The 19,286-nt window shown below is 43.6% G+C and overlaps 2 protein-coding genes across 3 annotated transcripts in view; both read left to right on the top strand.

The window, feature by feature from the left end:
* The window catches only part of Entpd1 (ectonucleoside triphosphate diphosphohydrolase 1), a 118,612-nt gene extending 115,262 nt beyond the window's left edge, over positions 1-3,350 (top strand). For both annotated transcript variants that reach the window (XM_048452849.3, XM_048452850.3), the window contains exon 10: positions 595-3,350. In XM_048452849.3, the coding sequence (XP_048308806.1) occupies positions 595-801 (207 nt within the window). In that variant the 3' untranslated portion in view covers positions 802-3,350. The remainder of the gene's footprint in view (positions 1-594) is intronic.
* A 10,621-nt stretch (positions 3,351-13,971) lies between these two features.
* Cc2d2b (coiled-coil and C2 domain containing 2B) overlaps positions 13,972-19,286 on the top strand; it is a 90,655-nt gene continuing 85,340 nt past the window's right edge. Inside the window, exons 1-2 of the mRNA XM_087907720.1 lie at positions 13,972-14,029; positions 16,422-16,486. Of these exons, the coding sequence (XP_087763846.1) occupies positions 16,445-16,486 (42 nt within the window). The 5' untranslated portion in view covers positions 13,972-14,029; positions 16,422-16,444. The remainder of the gene's footprint in view (positions 14,030-16,421; positions 16,487-19,286) is intronic.

The raw sequence follows: 19,286 nt of genomic DNA, 5'->3' as shown, positions 1-19,286 counted from the left end.
AAATATCACCTCTATTGCTGCAAGTTCTGAGTGACTGGAAATTATTTTTTCCAAAGGCTAGAAGGTCAGAGAATGCCTCATAACTTAATAAGAATCTTTATCAGCAGCGAGGTGCACAGCCTTCCAACTTCACAAAGCTAACTTGCTGAAATTATTTCCCCCGTGAAGCCCTGGGTCTACATGGCTTCTCTGGCCTGGCAAGGATGTAAAAGGCTAGAACCAATCATTATTCCCTCATCTTTTTACCTGTTTCCTGTTACCCCTTACTTAGTCTCCCAACTCATGAAACAGAAAGAATGTGGACTTATGGTCTCTTTGAATTAAGTGTTCCCAGGCAGGTAAACTGGACAAACATTCACTAAACTTCCTGAACTTCTAGAATGTAACGGTGAGGCTCCAAACTCTACTTTAATCATTTGCTTTGTTTTTCCCTCCACATCATTCCCAAAGTAGCATATAAAGTTAGTCTATTGTGTAAAGTACGTAAGGTGGTCTCTTCCTATTGGCTGCTCAGTGTTATGGGAAGGGCTGCATGACTACTATGGATTATCTCTTTGGATCTCAAACAATGGAATTTTTCCCTACCGTTTTCAGATCGAGGACAGCAACGCAGGGTGGACTTTGGGCTACATGCTGAACTTGACCAACATGATCCCAGCTGAACAGCCGCTGTCTCCGCCTCTTCCTCACTCCACCTACGTCAGCCTCATGGTCGTCTTCTCCCTAATCTTGGTCGCTGTGGCCATCACATGTCTGCTCATCTATAGAAAGCCTTCATATTTCTGGAAAGCGTCTGTATAGCAGGAGCAGCCGGAATTTGCTGTGTGGAGCGAGAGAACAACTTGCCCAGGGAGCATTCCTCCCTGCATGGGACTCCAGGGTCACCGGCCCTGCTTTCCAGGGACAGTCTGGACCAGCATGAAGCTACTGAGGCTTTTAATGAAGCCTTTCCCGGGGAGCACTCCACCACCTCCACAGCAAGGACTTCCTGGTGATGTTCTGACTTTCCCAGCTCCCTCCCTTCTCCTTTGTCCTCTGTGCTTCTGATCATGATTTTCATGGTCTGCGCTTCAAAAAAGAACAATATCAACTTCGTCTCAAAGAACTAAGAGTCCCAAGTGCCACACTGCCCAAGGTGAGCTGGTTGTCATAGCTTTGGGACTCCCCCTTCCCCATCTCGTGAGAAAGCCGTGCAGTGCCTTTGGAGAGAAGAGACACAGACCCATCCCAAGCCTGCCCTTTGGATAGGAGGATTTTCTGAAGTAGATGAATATGTGCTAAAGCCAAAGAGTTTTGTGCGAAGGAGCCGATGTGCTTGTGCCATTGTTGTGATTCACCATCTGCTGAAGATAAGAGTGGAAACAGTGTGCATTCCTGTGCGGTGCCAAGCTTCTCTCAAGGAGAGCACACAGGGCAGAGGTTTTTGAAAAGCAGATACACACGTTGGCATTCTGGGGACACTGTGTGATAGTAGTGTGTGTTGCTAGGGAGAAAACTACAGTTACCACTCAGGACCGGGAAAATATATCCTCTAATGCATCTTGTAGAGCTCTGTGGTTTTTATGTTAAAACACCCATAACATACATTTCACCATATTCACATTCAGCTCAGTACAGTGGAATATCATTTAGTACATTTACAATGTTATACAATTATCACTATTTTGAAGATTTTGTTTCCAATTATCTGTGTATGCGTGGGTTTGTGCACATGAATACAGTGAATATTGTGGCTGGAAGAGGGTACCAATCCCTTGGAGCTGGCGTTAGAAGCAACTAGTTGTCGGCTGTCCAGTGTGAGTGCTGGAAATCAAACTGGGGTCCTCTGCAAGAACAATGTGTGCTCTTAACCTCTGAGCCACCTCTCCAGTCCCCACACCACTATTTTATCCCCTTCTATAACCAAGGTGTTGGCTGGGGATGAGAGCACACATGAATTTTCTCACACCACAAACTGTTCCATTGATCACTAAGTGAACTCTGCTCCACAGAGATGGCTTACTGGGTTTGAAAGCCATACCGCATCCTACTGTCCCAAAACTTAATTTAGTGAGGGGGGCAGGGTTTTGCCCTGCTGTGGTATTCACACATCAAGTGTTGCTACCCCTCTGTTATACAACACATGCTTTATTTCCTTATTTCATGGAGTGTTTTGTGGGGTAATGACTAAATGGTTATTTTATTATGGAAAAGTGGAGAGTTCTTGTACCTTTCCTATGAGTGTTGCCACAAAAATTAACTGTTAAGCAGAATTGAGCAATGATATATTCTCACCCTGCCCCAAGCTGTCTGTCCATCTCTGGTCTGGGGACTTACTGCTCAGAAAGGAAAGTTTCCCATAAACTAGATGTCAAGTGCTACGTATCTCTTGGGCAGTCAAGGCATTTCTCCTTTTTACAAGTGTCTTCTGTTATTCCCAGTGAATGTGCTGACTGTATCATAGTTACCATTGACCATTGGCTGAGCATCTGTGGGATGTTCTGTGCTTGGGTACACTGTGTTAATCTTCCCATTCTGTCCTCACAGCAGTCTGAAGAAGGCAGCTCTTATGGCTCCCAGGGCTCATGCAGAGTTGTGCTCAAACTCACATCTTTTTTCTTTTTCTTTTGTTTTTGTTTTTTTTTTTTTTGGCTTTGCTTTGTTTTTGTTTGCTTTTTTTTGTTTTTGTTTGTTTGTTTTAAGACAGGATTTCTCTATGTATCCCTGGCTGTCCTGAAACTCACTCACTCTGTAGACCAGGCTGCCCTTGAACACAAATATCCACCTGCCCTGCCTCACTGGAATTAAAGGCATAGGCCACCACACCTGGCCATTTTCCGTCTTTTGAACACCCCACTACCACTGCTGCCAATATGTTGGAATTCAAAATGACTAGTTTCCTTCAAAGAACGAAAATATCTCTTGTCTAATTACATTTTTATCTTGTTTCCCAGGTTCAAAAAAATAATAGAGACAGTTAGGTACAACCTAATCTCAGTTACATTGGCGGGAAGGTTAATTCAGGGGTCTTCTTTGGGCCCTTCTGGGTGGAACAGGCCAATAAAATTGAGCAACGATCAATTAATTTTAATATTGGATTGCTCATTGGTTGTAGTTAATTATTGTTCATCTCTAGACTTTTACCCAGGACTCAGAACCTGGTTCTACTAACCCTGTTCCTTTGCAAGTTGGTATTTTTTTTCTATGAACCTACAAGAGCAACCAGTCAGCTGAAGTGGGCTCATTAGGATATAAATGAAAACATGAAATTATAGAACTAGACTTTGTATGTGTGTGCACATGGGTATGTATGGGAGAGAAAAGTGTCAAGCATCCAAATAAATAAAAAATATAATGTGACATAAACAAAAGTCTCAAAAGTACATTTTATTTTAGTGTTTTGTTAACCAAGATGCACATGAGAAACAGATGGTGTGCTCCAAGGCAGGAAACAAGCAGAGTTTAAGAGATTAAACTCAAAATATTCCCATTTCAATAATTAATCAGTGTAAAAATTATTCATATATGGTTTCAAAATCCCAAGCTTCCAAAACCTGTGGCGTGTATTACGTTCACTTTATGATGAAGACTAGCCACCTTGTAGGCGCCCAACACTGGCTACATGTTGGCATATTGGCACATTTGGAAAATGCTTCTGATGTTTACAAGGTAGGTAAGAAGTAAGCTCTCATTGCCTTCTTCTTGGGGAGTGTAGGCTGCAACGTCCCTGTTCTCTTGTTACACACAGATATGAATGTTACTCCTAAACAAGCTGCTTAGATCCCAGCTGAGCATTTTTCTGTGTTCCTATGGCTTTGCTGCCTTTGTGTGACAACAGGACCAAGACGTGTGATGTGAGCTTGATAAAATTCCACTTGGAATCAAAGGTAATACTTCATGCTTGCATTTCTCAAAATGTAAATTTGAATGTCAAAATAAAAATCAAAGATTATCTTTAAAACCTTCAAAAAAGTCTTATATGTATGGGTATTTTATCTGCATATTGTATGGGCCTCACCTGCATGTAACACCCAATGAGGCCAGAAGAGGGCATCAGAGCCCATGAAACTGGTTTTGTGGGGGGTTTTGACCCACCATGTTGGTGCAATGAATCTAGAAGAAAGTCTTCTAGAAGAACAGTCAGTTCTGGTTCTCTATAGCATCAAATCTCTTTTGAAAAGTAGAAATGGCTGTGTATGGTAACACATGCCTTTGATTCCAGCCTGGTCTACATAGTGAGTTCCAGGACAGCCAGGACAGCCAGGGCTATGTAGAAAAGCCAAAGTAGAAATGATATAGAGTACTCTTGTATGGAATTCTCAAAATAAATAAATAAATAAATAAATAAATAAATAAATAAATAAAATTAAAAAAGAAAAAGTTTAGCTTTAAAATAAAAAAAAAGCCCTCAATTTAAATCATTCTATTCCTGATTGAAATCATAGGTGACTTCCTGTTGCCTACAAGTAAGATCCCTGGCCATACCCGAGGCTCCACTAGCCCCTGGCTCTAAGCGCTCTCCAGCCTCACAGGCTCACATCCCATTTCACCCGCGGTGTTCCTTGGGTTCTGTCCAGCTAGGTCGAATCTTATTGGGCTACCTTTGCTCCACTCTACCATCAACGCTCAGCCCAGGTGTCCTCCTGCTGCAATCTGTGTCCTGGTCTCCAGGCCAGCGACTTCCTGTACTACCACAGCTCCTTAGAGTTTCGTTAGAAAGCTCAGTCCATTCTGTCCAGAATATGCTCCTTGGGGCAAAATATGTGACCTGTTTCCTTCCAAAAGGCGGGACTCAGAGATACTTTAGTGGAGGGAACAGTTCCAGCCGACCTCTCTCCCGACTGCCCGGCCAGCTAGAAGCCTCTGCTCCTAGAGGGTTCCTCTGAGATGACCTCACTCCTGCACTGCGCAGCTGACTGGGCAGTGAAACCTTTAATTACTCTAGACACATGGAGCTTTTCCTACTGGGCAAGTGCAGTCTTGCCCAGTTTCTGAGTAGTTCATCGTCCAGCACTGGACCGTGGATATTAAAATGGAATTGCGTGGATTTAAATGAACCTTAAATGGTCATGTTTATCAACATTTAATGTTTATACAAATCAACTGACTCCCAGAGGTTGTCCTCTGACCTCCTCATGCATGCCATGGCATGTGTGTACCCACACAATAAATAAGCACATACAGAAAGACATTGGTAAACGTAATAAAAAGAAAGTCCTTGATGGCACGGTGGGTGCTGGAGGCCAGACACTAGGTAGGACAATACCATGTAAGGAGAGGAAAAAGATTACTTTTTTCTACAAGTTTGGACATAAAAGAAAAGAAAGAAATCTGAGGATTATTTTCCTTTTGTTGTTGCATGAGGAAGGCAGAGCTGGTACAATGGGGTGGGGAAGGGGTGAACCTGATGCTTAAGTCACCAGTAATGTCACAGGAGCCCAGAAGGGATAGTTTGGATGGGACCCAGGACAGATCAGCCATGATGGGCCCGGCATACTCATTCTCTTGGAGCAGGAGCAACAACTGTCTGCTCATGGTAGGTTGGCCTGGTGTCTAATGTTCGTGTCTGAATCTCTGCTGCGTCTGAAAAGCAAAGCCAGCTGCCGAAAATTCGAGGCTGACAGTGGGGTGGGCTTGAGAAGGGACAGAAATTAAACACCCGCTGTGGGCAGGAAAGGAAATGACGGGAGGGCTGCCCCACGGACTGTGCCGTGTGCTCTCGGGAACCATCTGCTTGTGCGATTTTATTCGTAAAATTTAGTGTCTTTTTCATGGGCCCAGCAGTGAAGGGCACCTGCTGCTCTTACAGAGGCTGTAGTTTGCTTCCCAGGGCCCACATGAAGCAGTTCACAATTGTCTCTAACTCCAGCTCCAGGGCGCCTGGTATATATATGTACATACACATAAACAAATTAAAATATTTTAAAATTAGTTTCTTTTTCAGTGAGATGGGGAAAAAATGATCAGACTAAAGCCACAAAGGTGGGAGAAACAAAAGTCAAGGAGATTTTGGGCTGGCGAAGAGAAAACAGACCCAAGCAGCGTGGTAGATGAGTCCAGTGGATGCTGTAATGACAAACAGTGGTCAGGGACATGAGCTTGATGATGTCAGAGACTAAAATTAAAGGGAAAGAGGGGCTAGCAGTTAAGAACACTTGTCGCTGGGCTGGGGAGCCGGCTCACTGGTTAAGAGTGCTGGCTGCTCTTATAGGTGACTCTGGTCAAGTTTCCAGCACCACAGGGTGGCTCACAATATCAAATTTCAGGGATCCACCTCCCTCTTCTGAGGTCTGTGGATGCTGTACATATATTGTGCACGTACATTCATGCAGACAAATTGCTCAGACACATTTTTAAGGGCAATTGTTGCTCTTGCCAGGATCCAGATTCAGTTCCGGGGATTCACATGGTCACTCACAACCACCCGTGACTCCAGCTCTAAGAGATCCAAGGCTCTCTTCTGACCTCTGAGGGTACCAGGCACACATGTGATGCACAGACTACATGTAGGCAAAACACTCATACAGATAAAATTAAACATTTTGAAAAGACAAAGGAAACAAAGGTGAGCAGAGAATGTCAGAGTTTTAACCACAGTGATTGGTGGAACTCAGGGTTCTAGGCCTGGGCACACAAAGACTATTGCAACCCTCCTCAACCCCAGGATCCTGCAGCTAAGAAAAAAAGACTCAATTTGGTGCCAAATTCCTTAATGAATACAGAGTGACCGGGAAACCTGTAAATGACCGTGCTGAGCAGAAGAGAGGTAAAATGTATAAGAAACTCGGCGTGGTGGTGTGTACTTGTGATACCAGGTGTTCAGGAGGCTGAGGCAGGAGGGTCTAAATTTGGAAGCCATCCTAAGGGCACACATTGTCAACTTGTCTGTAAAAAGCAAACAGGAAAGTTAAAGAGAAGGGCATGTGTGTTTTAGAAGGTAGAATGTTGGCCAGGGAATAGTCAGGAGGAGACAGAAAATACAGAGGCTGCTGCGAGGCCCTGCCAAGTGTGGGGCATAGCTCTCCCTGTGGGGAGGGGCTGGGGAAGTGATGTCCTCAAGCAAAAGCCAGGCTCCAAAGGTTTGCAGAGAGCATCCTGTGAGAGGAGGGTATAGAGGAGGTCACTGTGTGGTCGCTCCAGAGTCCAGGGGAAGAGCCGAACCTGAAACAGTTAACAGGCAGAGGCAGCGCGGAGACGGAGATGACAGGAAAAGGGCCAAGTCACTGGGCGAGTGTCCGAGGCTAGAGGCAGACTGGGATTCCACCGAAGCTTCACTGTTCTTAAAGCTTCACAGCAGAAGACTTTCTGTCGTTGTACTGTTTAAAAGGGAAAATAATTATAAGAAACTCAGACGTGACTCTCAGAAAGAAAAAAATTAAGAATGTTTATATTCTCTTGACATAATATGTATATTCAGACAATAAAATCAAATCTTGAATTTCAGTAGGCTCGTACAAGATTTCTGAAAAAGAAGGGCTCGACAAATAAGTTCTGAATGTTGATACTTGAGAAAGAGCTTCGAGCTTTCATTTACGCCGCGCCTGCTGAGGACCCGCGATAGCTCTGTCTCGGAAGTGGAGGCTTTGCTGCACCACCACCCTGCGTGCTGCAGCTGCGCTTGTCGCTGCACAACTCTGGCTTTGTAACAGACAAGCTGTAAGAAATGGACAAAGGGACGGGGTGGGGGCAGGACAGGCCTGCCTGGGCTTGAAGATTCTGACTGCGGTGGACATAGATTTTGAAAGGGACTCCCGCACAGCAGGGGCTCCCTCCCAGACCCCAGGTTAGGTACAAACCAAACACCTGTTTTCCCAGAGAGATTCTTTACTAAGCAGGGAAGAAAAGTTCAAGTGATTGCTCTCTGGCTCATGCAGACAGCAGCAGCAGATGACCTTGTAGGTGTAATTTTTAAGAGCAAAAAGGGAGGTCTGTGTTGGAATGGTAGGATGCCCTGGTAAGAGAGACAGGGGACAAGGGAGAAGGGGGAAGGGACAAGGGAAACAGGAAAGAGGTATTTGTCCCAGAAGGATAAAGGACAGCCTCTGGATAGAGAGGAGACAGGAATGGCCCATAGGCAAATGGGGGCTCATAAAGGAAAAGGGGGAAACCCTATGTTAGGATGAGGTGCTTAAATTTCATTGGGCATGTTAATTAGGTGAACCAAAGGGAGCTTCTGATTGCTGGACTTATAATACTTCAGTAATTGGACCTTGGTAGTCAGCCTCAGGAGGAGGAATTGGCCAAATAAGGGAATAGCCCTTAGTGGCTAGCTTTAGGTGTGTAAGCTAATGACTTTTAGCAAGGCAGAGGGAATGGGGGGGGGGGGGAGGGCAAGACCTGCCAGAGCCACATGCTTGAGTGAGCTACTGACTCTTCACGTATAATGTAGAGACAGGTATATATCTTCCATGTGGAGATGTTGTCAGAACAGATCTAATACCAATTATGGAGTGGTCTATATTAACTGTCAATCTGACAGGATCTAGGGTCACCTAGGAGACAAGCTTGTGGGGGGCTGTCTAGACTAGCCTAACCTCCAGGGACAGTCTGCAAGCAGTTTCCTAGATTAGAAAAGTTAAAGTGGGTAGACCCACCCTAAGCATAGGCATGTGCTGTCCTATGGACTACAGTACTGGGCTAAACAAAAAGGGGAAGAAGTGAACAACGGCATTCCCCTCTCTCTGCTTCCTGACTACGGCTGCAGTGTGACTAGCACTCAAACTCCAACTGCCACGACTTCCCAACAAGATGGATGGACTGTACCTTAGACCGTGAATCAAATAGAGCTTTTCTCCATTAAGTAGCTCTTGTCGGGGCATTTTATCACAACAACAAGGCAAGTCACTGGTGCACATTGTTGTTCATATAGAACAACGGGCAGTTTTATTTGGATTAGCAGGGATTGCTCTTTGATGGGAGAGTTACCACAGCAGCAAACTTAACACAGTCTTCTGAACTTGAGAGTGTTTCCAAAGAATATCCCAGAAACTTCAGAAAGTTATGGAAGATTAATTTCTATTTTTACAAAGTAGAGACCATCACTCAAAACCCCAAATGATTATAATAATTAATATCTGATTATCTCAACTTAAGCTCATTAAGTACAGGGTTTAGGGAAGGTCATTTCTCACTATGTTGTTTTCCTTCTTCCCTAGAACAAGAATGCTCTGTACCCTGAAAGGGTAGCTCGTACTTTACTTTATTCTTTTCTGATTCTTCCCCAATTGAGGTGGCTCTTGTCTGTGATGGTGTGATGTTTCTTTTCCTTTTTAACTTTGAAGGAAAAATAAATGTCTATTCCGGAAGAGCAAGCTGCTGTCATAGACTTAGAACTCCTCGGGCTACCACACAGCCTACAGTGCACTTCCTCACATCTCTGCCAGATTCTGCCAACATCCCAGAAAGAAGGACAAAAAACAGCATGATTTTTCAACTCTTCCCCACTGTTCAGGTGACAAAATTGGACCTGACCAAGTAGAGATCCATGGAGGTCTGAGGTAGATACATCTTCCAGAGCTCAAGTGGTGGAGGGGTCACTTTTTGACCAAACCATCCGAGACATGGCTTGCTTTCAGCAGATAATGTATACTTAGGAGGTGGGTAATATCATAGATTAAGGCACTTCTCCCCATTCAATGTTGTTGTTGTTGTTTGAATTGGGATCAGGAAAAGGATCACGCTGTGTAGCTAACCTGGACTGACTGGGAAACTCAAGATCTCCCTGCTTTAGACTCCTTAGTGTGCCGGGGTCCTTCTTAGTGTGACGAGTTCATACGTCCCAGGATAGGGGCGTGTGGGTTAGAAATGTCAGGCAGAACAGACAGAGATACAAAAGAAATACAGAGACACAGGATAGTACCGGAGGCAACTCAGTGAATCTTGAATACTGAATTTGCCCGCGTTTATTTTCCATACACTTATATACCCCAATACAAAAAGGAGGCGGGGGAAGAAGGCAAAAGGCTGCTTTAACATGATACAGAGGACAACCAGAACGGTTACTTGCTTCAATACTTGAGACATCAAGCCAATATTTTCTGAGTTAAGCATTCTGATGTTTTGGGCAGGATATGCAGCAAATATACCCCAGACTAAGTATCCTGTAGGTGTCCACTCCCTATGTCAAACCTTCTGCTTTCAAACAAAGGAGCAGGAATAAGCTTGAATTCTCTCACCTTTGATCAGGGTGGAACAGATTCACCTCTCTGGGCCATCTTAATGTCCAAAACACCAAGTAACCACACCGTAGGTCAGGGTTTCTTGTTTGTAGCCACACCTGTTGTCAACAACTCTGAAAGAGTAAAAATAAACTCAAACTCTCTGACCTTTAGTCAAGATGGAACAGCACTCACCTCTGTGAATCCCCACATTAGTGCCAAGATTGCAGACATAGGCCACCGTCTCCAACCTTCACTTAACCTTCACAGATGGCATTTTAGACTCAACTGCCCAGACAGGTTGAGGCCCTAAGTAAAAGGTGACCTGTAACATGAGGGCTGGCTGGCTGGGGTATCTGTCCCGCCCGGTACCCCACAACCAGCGAGTCCCAAAGAAAATCACATGGAGTCTACATTATGTTATAAACTGATTGGCCCATTAGGTCAGTATTAGCTCTTATAACTTATGTTACCCCATTATCCTTATCTACGTTAGCCACATGGCTCAGTACCTTTTCTAGCTGGGCAGCTCACATGTTGCTTCTTTGGTGATCTGAGCAGGACTGGCAGAGGGAGCTTCCTGCTTCCCAGAATATTCCTGTTTTCATAGCCCCGCCTCTACTTCCTGTCTGGTTGACCCACCTATGTCTGGCCAATCAGCGTTTTATTAAAATACATGTTTGACAGAATACAGATAATTCTCCCGCACCAGTGACCAAAATAAAGAAGATCATAAAAAGGCAACTGATGCTGGGTCTCAGGGATGGAGAGCTAAAAAGGCCACTGTGAAATGCCTTGGAGTAGCTTTGCCTGTGGAGAATGGGAAGACCTTCTCTCTGGTGGAGAATGGGAAGACCTTCTGTCTGCACAGAAAACAGCTGCAGATTGCATATCATTGACTACTGCTGCTTGGATGGCTGCCTGCCTGCTCGCCTGCCTGCCCGCCTGCTCGCCTGCCTGCCCGCCTGCTCGCCTGCCTGCCCACTTGTACAGATGGTGACTTTCTAAATCTTTGCCAAGAAGTTCAAACTTTTCTATGAAATCTTCTCTCTAGCTGGAGCAGTGTACGAACAACAGCAAGGAACTGAAGCAACAGTTCTGCGTGTGACATTGGACTACTGGGCTAAAATATCCCCTGGAATGCTAATCATCTCTCCACTTCCTCCCCTCTGACAGAAAACACTCTTTAGTCCTGAAAATATTTAGGATTTCTCAACTTCTGTACTATAAACTCTCTAGTAGGCGATCTCAAGTCCTGTACTGCGTTGACTTAGTTATTTGGACAATATATTTAACACTCAAGTATAATAATAATACATCATGGTATGCATACACACAGGGATTTTCTTAAAAATCCCTGACACTGGATGATAATCCTAGAAGTTAAAGTGTCCTTAAAGTATGTCATATTCCATAATACTTGCCACATGCAGACATACCCCGTTTAGTCCAAGACGTCAGTATTTAAGGAAAGCGTTCTTGACTCTGCTTCAAGACTCTGCTATTGGGCTGTAGGCATGACTCAGCCCTTAGAGGCTAGGCTCAAGACCAAAGAGACAAGAATTTACTGTCATTGCTTCTAAAGTGTTATACCTACTGTCATTGCTTCTAAAGTGTTGTACCAGATGAGCCCTCGATAACAAAGACAAGAGAACCCCAAGGATTTTATTAGGAATGAGAATTTGGCCAAATAATTCTGAGGCTTAGACACTTTGAACAGTGAGTAGCTTTTTGTTTAGTTATTTATTTATTGTCTAGATAATGAGGCAAATGGAACTTCTGAGTTCACTTCCTTGTGCTCCAGGGTCCCTACCTAACCCACCACCTTTGCAGCAGGTTTATTTCTGCGCTCCCCTTTTCTCAAGTGTGGGACCGTCTAGTTTTAAAGCCCTGCTACATGTCTCTAGAGTCGCAGACCAAGCCTTCAATGGGGTGAGCATAGAAAGCAATTCATTAAATGTCATGTTGGAATGATGGGGCACACGGCACTGTGCTGAGTCCCAGTCGCAAGCTCCCAACTTTGCAGGGTGTATTTAGACCATTATTTTAACAAGGAGTAGGCACATGGGGTGGAGGTGTATTGTTATCTGTGTCTTTATTGCCTGAGTGGTACACTTACAGTGTAGGTGCATTCGGAGGCCACAGTTTCACGATGGTTGGCTTTCTCTATCACACTCCAGTTTATTTACTGAGGAATTGGCCTCTCCTGGAACCCAGAGCTTGCCCCAAGGATTCCAGCCTCTCCCTCCACACTTGCCTGGGAATTCGAACTTCACTGAACTCACACGAAGTGTTTTATGTGCTGAGCCATCTCCCCAGCACAATCATTAATTAATTTAATTAATATTAATTAAATAATTATAATCACTTAATTTATAAATCTATTTAATTAAAATAAATCTATTTTTAATTATGTGTGTATGGGTGTGGGAGAATACATGTATGTGTGAGGTCAGGTGCTACTGAGGCCAGAAGAGGGCGCCAGACACCCTGGAGTCAGAGTTACTGATGATTGTGGGCTGCCCAACTGGGTGCTGTGAACTGGGAACCTTTGCAAGAGCAATAAAGTGTCCTTAACCACTAAACTCTCTAGCACCCAGCCCAAGACTCAAAAGATAATAAATTTGTGACACAAATTGCAAACTCTGAAAATAAAAACAAATCGCTTGAATTGAAATCTGTAGGCATAGGTCATATTCAGGTCACCTGAAATGAATGCACACACATCCTGCACCAGCTCTCGTGTCCTACTCCGTGGCAGGTGTGACTCTCAAGCTTCCCCCCCTCTTCTCTATCACCCCCTCGCTTCCCCCTCCCTGCCCACAGTGAGGAGGAGCACGAGATGCTGACGACACAGGGGCTCACGAGGAGATCGTGTGCTTGGAGGCGGAGCTGAAACCCAGTGGCAGGAGAGCGGAAGGGCAGCGCAGAGAATACTCCCTTAGACAGGGAACCCACATCGCGCATGCTCTTGGGCCGTGGGCGTTGGTAGCTGCTCGTGATCTGCCTTCACTTCCCAGGCGTGTCGAAAGAGCAGTGTCCGTCAGGTGAATGTCCTGTTGTCCTTTAAGGCCCTCACGCTGGTCCCTGAACACACTGGGGATGGAGCCTTGCGCTGTGCGGAATCTTGGGGCTGGGATAACACGGAACCGCGCCTCCTGCCTGCCATCCTCATGAGGAATAGGGCTGAAAGCTTGTGTGTTCTCCAGCTTCGAGGTCAGTGGGCGATTTGGATTAAGTTCAGGTCAGAAAACTATTTCCTGAGTGGAGGAAGGTGATCGGGTGGAGTTGAACTCCCTGCTGGTATAGACATTAAGATAACACCTTAGATAGAATCAGCGGAAATACGAGCTTCAAAGGTAGAAAGTAAGGACCAACAAAAGACGGGTACCAGAGCCAAGAAAAGTCCCCAGAAGACTGTAGAACAAGAAGTAGGCCTGGTGGTGATGGCACACGCCTTAAATCCCAGCCGTAGGGAGGCAGAGACAGGCAGATCTTTGTGAATTTGAGGCCAGTCTGGTTCCAGGACAGACTCAAAAGCTACACAGGGACAACCTGTCTTGGAAAAGAAAAGAAAGGAGGGAGGGAGGGAGGGAGGGAGGGAGGGAGGGAGGGAGGGAGGGAGGAAGGAAGGAAGGAAGGAAGGAAGGAAGGAAGGAAGGAAGGAAGGAAAGAAGGAAGGACTCAGTCCATTGAAACGGGTTGCAAAACTCAAAGGAAAGGAGTGGCAGGGAAAATAAATACTTGTCTTGCCTCAACATTTATGTGGCAAGTGTGGCCTGAGGGCCTCTGGGTTGTCTTTCTCCAACTGAGACTAAATGCATACCCACAGATGGCGGCTTTTCAGGCTAGTATCTAAACAGCCCAGGACTCCCACCAGCTTATTGGACCTGGTGAGTATGTTTGCGCTGTAAATTAGATAGTTCTGATCAATTTCCAGATAGGAAAATTCCATTGCCTTGGATATATTACATACAAACCTTCAATCTATGGCAGTCTATGTCATCTGTTTCCATATTTATTTCAGCTTTTATTCAGCACACCTTCCTCATGGAGGTGAAATCTTGTCACACAGGAGAAGGCTGTGATTCTCCACTTGGGCTTGAGAGCACAAGGGAACTTAGCTTTGATGCTTTCCAAAGACACCAAATTACAGTTTAGGTTTCTTTTCAGACCATGTGTTCCTTTGATCCTCCTGCCTCAGCCTCTCCTATGCTAGGATTTTAGGCATGCATCACCAGGCTGAGCCTGGGCCATGATTCCCACTTATGTCGTTGAAAGAAAATTCCAATTGATGAAAAATGGGAATTTTGAACATGTCTGATAGTAGACTATCCGAGGGTCATGATGCTTTTTGTAGACTATAGCTGGTGTGATGCTTTTGTTAAAATCTGCCCTGTCTGTTCCCTGCTACTAAAGGGTAGCTGATGCTATATGTCTAGTGGATTTGTATTTGGAGAAAATGCTGCCCACTGTTTTAATTCTCACTGGAATCTTTTTGGCACAGCATTCTAACTTTTTTCCTTTTTTCCTTTTTTCTTTTTTTCACACTGGAAGTTGTTTTAGATATTATGCAAAGTAATGGGTTTCCTTATGGTATTTTCATACACACACCCTTGTATTTGCGCATACCTATCCCATTACTACTTCCACTTGTCTGACCCCACCCCCAACCCCAAGGAGTCTCCTTCTTCCCCCTTTCTGCTTTTTAAAACGTTTCTTAGATTTTTGAGGCTGAGTTACATTGTGTTGTCTTGACTGGCTGGAACTTGCCATGTAGACAGGACTGGCCTGAAGTGCATAGGGATTCACAGTCCTCTGTCTCCAGAGTACTGATGTTAAAGACCTATAGCACCACAAGACCTGCAGTACCCTTTGTACTTTCATACAATGTCTTTCTGTGTGTGTGTGTGTGTGCATGCGTGTGTGCACACATGTGCACGTGTGTGTGTAAGAAAATGTGTCAATGTGTCATTTGTCTTTCTTTTTCCCTTCATTATTCTCTCTTGATTCTGCCAATTTTCATTTGATAGCTTTCTTCTCCCTCAGTCTCCCTTTTCATTTTCATGTCATAAATAGATTGATTCTGCATATGAGAGAAAACGCATCTTTCAGAGTCTGGGTTATTTTGTTCAGTATCATTATCTTCAGTTCCAGTAATTTTTCCCCTGAGAGTGATAATTTTATTTTTCTTTATGACTACATAAAATTCTATTGGATGGTTGGATGGATAGATGGGTACAGAGATATGTCACATTCTTTATTTATCCATCTGTTGATGGACATTGATGGTCCGTATGTTGGGTATTGTAAATAGTGCTACAATAAACGGATGTGCACATATCTCTGTTAATATGCCAGCTTATATTCCTTTGGGCACAACCCAAGAGTGGCTTTGTGTGACACTCTTTCTGGTGAGATGTGAATTCATCTCAGATAGGGAATTGATGACAGACCAAAGTAAGGATATCATCAACATCCAACTAAGTGAGTCCATGAGTTTTGGGGGCGCTTACAGGCTCAAAAATGACTCAAATTCAGGTGCATCACCAAATTTGCCCCAAAATGGATGACATCTCATGAAAGCTGGAAACCTGGAGCATACTGTACAACTTGTTATACAAGTTGGAGGGTATCTCTCTGCAGTCCTTACACTTACATAAGCTTGAAAGGCGTGGGGGAGCTAGTGCTTCTGCTAAGTTTCAGGGACTTCCTGTAAGTTTTCTAGTTGCCTACATCCAAAGTTTTAATGAACTTCCATGCAAGGTAGAATATTTAACTTTCCTTTAAAACATTCTGTGCTTTAAGGAGCTTCCTAGATGTAAGGTTTTATCAGAGGATCTTGCTACACATCAGGTACTGAAATTTCTATTAAAGAATAAAAAATGTTAAGTATTACGTATATATTATATATGTTACATATATAATGTTAAATATTACATATATATAGAGAAAAATGACATTATTTTTCATCTTATTTTTTGTGTCTTTTTGTACTTTCAAATGCCATATCTTTTTTTTAATGTGTATGTGCATGTTACTTGCATATATGTCTTATGGACCATATGCATACATTGCCAAGAAGGACAGAACGGGGTTCTGGATGCCCTGGGACTGGAGGTATAGGCAGTTGTGAGCTGCCGTGCGGGTGCTGGGAAATCAAACCTGGGTCCTGTGGAAGAGCATCTAGTACTCTTGACCACTGAGCCATCTCTCCAGCATGTTTTCAATCCTGTCGCAATAGTCTTGTTTTAATAACATGATTTCTCATTCTTACTTATTTAGAAAGTGAAAATAAAAGAGTCATCATGAAAAAGATCTCAAAGAGAGGAGAGGAGATTTTTAAAAAGGTAAAGTATTAATGAGATTTTTGAGGGCTTTTAAAAATCAAGTTTTGTAGCATTTTACCAAGAGGCATGTTTTCCTGAAAACAGTGTTCATTTGCATTCAGTTGCTTTTGTGGTCTCTTGTTACACATTATGATCCTTAAAGTTTGTAAACAACTTGGATATAATAGCACTGGAGAGAAATTGGTTTATAGAGGTCAGTAAAAGCATCTCCTGCTTCCTCCCAGGCAGGGGGAATTCATCTTATGAGTTCATCTACTGGACGGCATTTCTTACCTATCATGCATAATGTACAGCAATAAACATAAATGTGCGAGCATCTTTGGTTTTGGTTTTGTGTTTTGAGACAAGGTGTTTGTCACCTTGATGTTCTGAAACTCTCCTTTGTAGATCAGGTTGGCCTCGAATCCGCAGAGATACACCTGCCTCTGCCTCCTGAGTGTTGGGATTATAGGGGTGTGCTACCACGCCTGGCTGCAAATACCTTTGATATGTTGACTTGAGTCTATGCCTAGGAATAGTATAGCTGAATTATATTATCATTGCAGCTTCAGTTTTTCTGAAGAGGCTGCATACTGTTTGCCTAGTGGCTGCCCCAGTTTAGATTCCCACCAGTGCATGTATGAGTTCCTCTTTCTTCACATACCCACAGCCTGAATTCATTGTTTGTTCTCTTCATGATGACCATTCTGAGAGGAATGGATAGAATCTCACACCAGTTTTAATTTACATTTCCCCGGTGACTGAGAGTTTTGAGCACCTTTCCAAATATTGATTGGCTACTCACGTTGCTTCTTTTGAGAACTGTTTAGTACACTTGGTTAGGGTTTTTATTGTTGTGGAGAGACAGCATGACCACGACAAATCTTATAAAGAAAACATTTAGTTGTGGTGGCTCACTTACAAGCTGTGACTTTGGACCACCTCATCTTGTTCCTGGGCTGCTGCTGCCACTCACTTTTGAGAAGAGTCTTCCCCTCAGTTAAACCTTCTGGGAAACACCCCCAAAGACCTGCCCAATGGGTGTGTCTCTTACTTAATCTCAGATTCCTTCAAGTTGACAGCCAAGATTAACCACTGGAGGGCTTATCAGCCTGGCTTATTATTACCAAAGAATCAACTCCTTTTGTGATTGGTTCTGCATGTTGTTCTTTTAGTCTTCATTTTATTAATTTCTGTCCTGATCTATTCTGTCTCTGATAACAATCTGGCTTGTTTCCCTAAGACCTTGAAGTAAGTCATCCAGTTATTTATTTGGGAATTCTCGTTGTAAAAGCCTTTGTACCTGTAACTCTTCCTTAGTCATCTCCTAGAGCAACTGTTCTCGACCTGTCGGTTGCGACCCCTTGGGGTCAAATGGACCCTTCACAGGGATCACCTAGGGCCATCAGAAAACATAGATATTTACATTATAATTCATAACAGTAGCAAAATTACAGTGATGAAGTAGCAACAAAAATAATTTTATGGTTCTGGTCACCACAACGGGAGGAATTGTATTAAAGGGTTTCAGCACTAAGAAGGTTGAGAACCTCTGCCTAGGGCTTTGGATAAGTTGCACTTTTATTTTCATTTGACTTTTGGAACTTTTACGTTTCTTCCTCTATTTCTTCACGGATGCACTGTTTTTTCGAAAGACAGTTCAGTCTCCAAGTGTTTGTAATTTCTAGGATTTCAGCTGCTGTCAATTACAAGTTTCATTCTATGACTTGATACAAGAAATCACTTTGATCCTTTTGAATCTGCTAAGGCTTTATCGAGCTAAAAACAACTAAATGGCTGAAAATCAAAAGCAGTAATTAAAACTCCAAATATAAGATGAAAACGAGCAACAAAGTAGAAAATATTCCCGACAGCATTTCCTCCTAGTCGGGGTGCATGCTGCTCCCTCCTTCCCTCGGCTGTCTGTTAATGCTAGCTTTGTAGATGGATGAGGGGTGCCAGGCTCCTTAATCCAAACAAGTTAGTTCAGAATGCCCTCCCCACTGATGTTGTGAGGAGCTGCATATCTATATCACACTGAGGAATGTTTGACAAAATTGTTGGAAATTAAAACTAGATCTCCCTCAACCAATCTCTTGCCGAGGTCCACGTTCTACCATCACTCCCAGGCCACTATCGTGGTATCTTTAGCTGTCTTGACGATGGCCTTGGTGGTTAGTGAGAATGGACATATCAGCTCATGGTGACATCATTCAGGAATTTTAACTGTGCTTCAGGAATCACTGGCATATTTTGAAATTCTTTTGTAAAGTCCATTGACTAGATTCTTGTTATATTAATTTTTTCAAACCACAAATCAAAATCACAAACATTTTGATGTTTTGATAGCCTGCTTTGATTTTCAACATGAGTCCAATCTTAATTTTTTATTACATTTACTTATGTGTGTGTGTATGTGGGTGTGCGCGCACGTGTGTGTGTGTGTGTGTGTGTGTGTGTATGTGTGTGTGTGAGCGCGCACGCGCATGTGTGTATGTGTATATCCACGCATACATATTCACGCCACAGAACACCTGTGGAGGTTGGAGGACAATTGTGGGTATTAGGGCACTTGTTCTATCATGTGGGGCCCAGGGATAGAATTCAGATCGCCAGCACTGGTGACCAGCACCTTCACCCACTTGAGCCATCTCACCAGCTCCCGAATCCGTGTTTTTAGTGTAATTGTGAAGCTAACAAGCATCTTTTTACTTTTCCTGCTCCAGCTTCACACTGTTTTGGTCAGCAGGGTTTTTCAAGAGTATATAATAAATTACAAGATATATAATTATCTCGAAATTAAAGTTTAAAACCAGCTCTC

This window comes from Myodes glareolus, chromosome 7, assembly GCF_982192425.1.
Source record: "Myodes glareolus chromosome 7, mMyoGla1.1, whole genome shotgun sequence".
NCBI lineage: Eukaryota > Metazoa > Chordata > Mammalia > Rodentia > Cricetidae > Myodes > Myodes glareolus.
The sequence above is the reverse complement of the archived record's forward strand: the minus strand, read 5'-3'. Positions and strand labels throughout refer to the sequence as shown.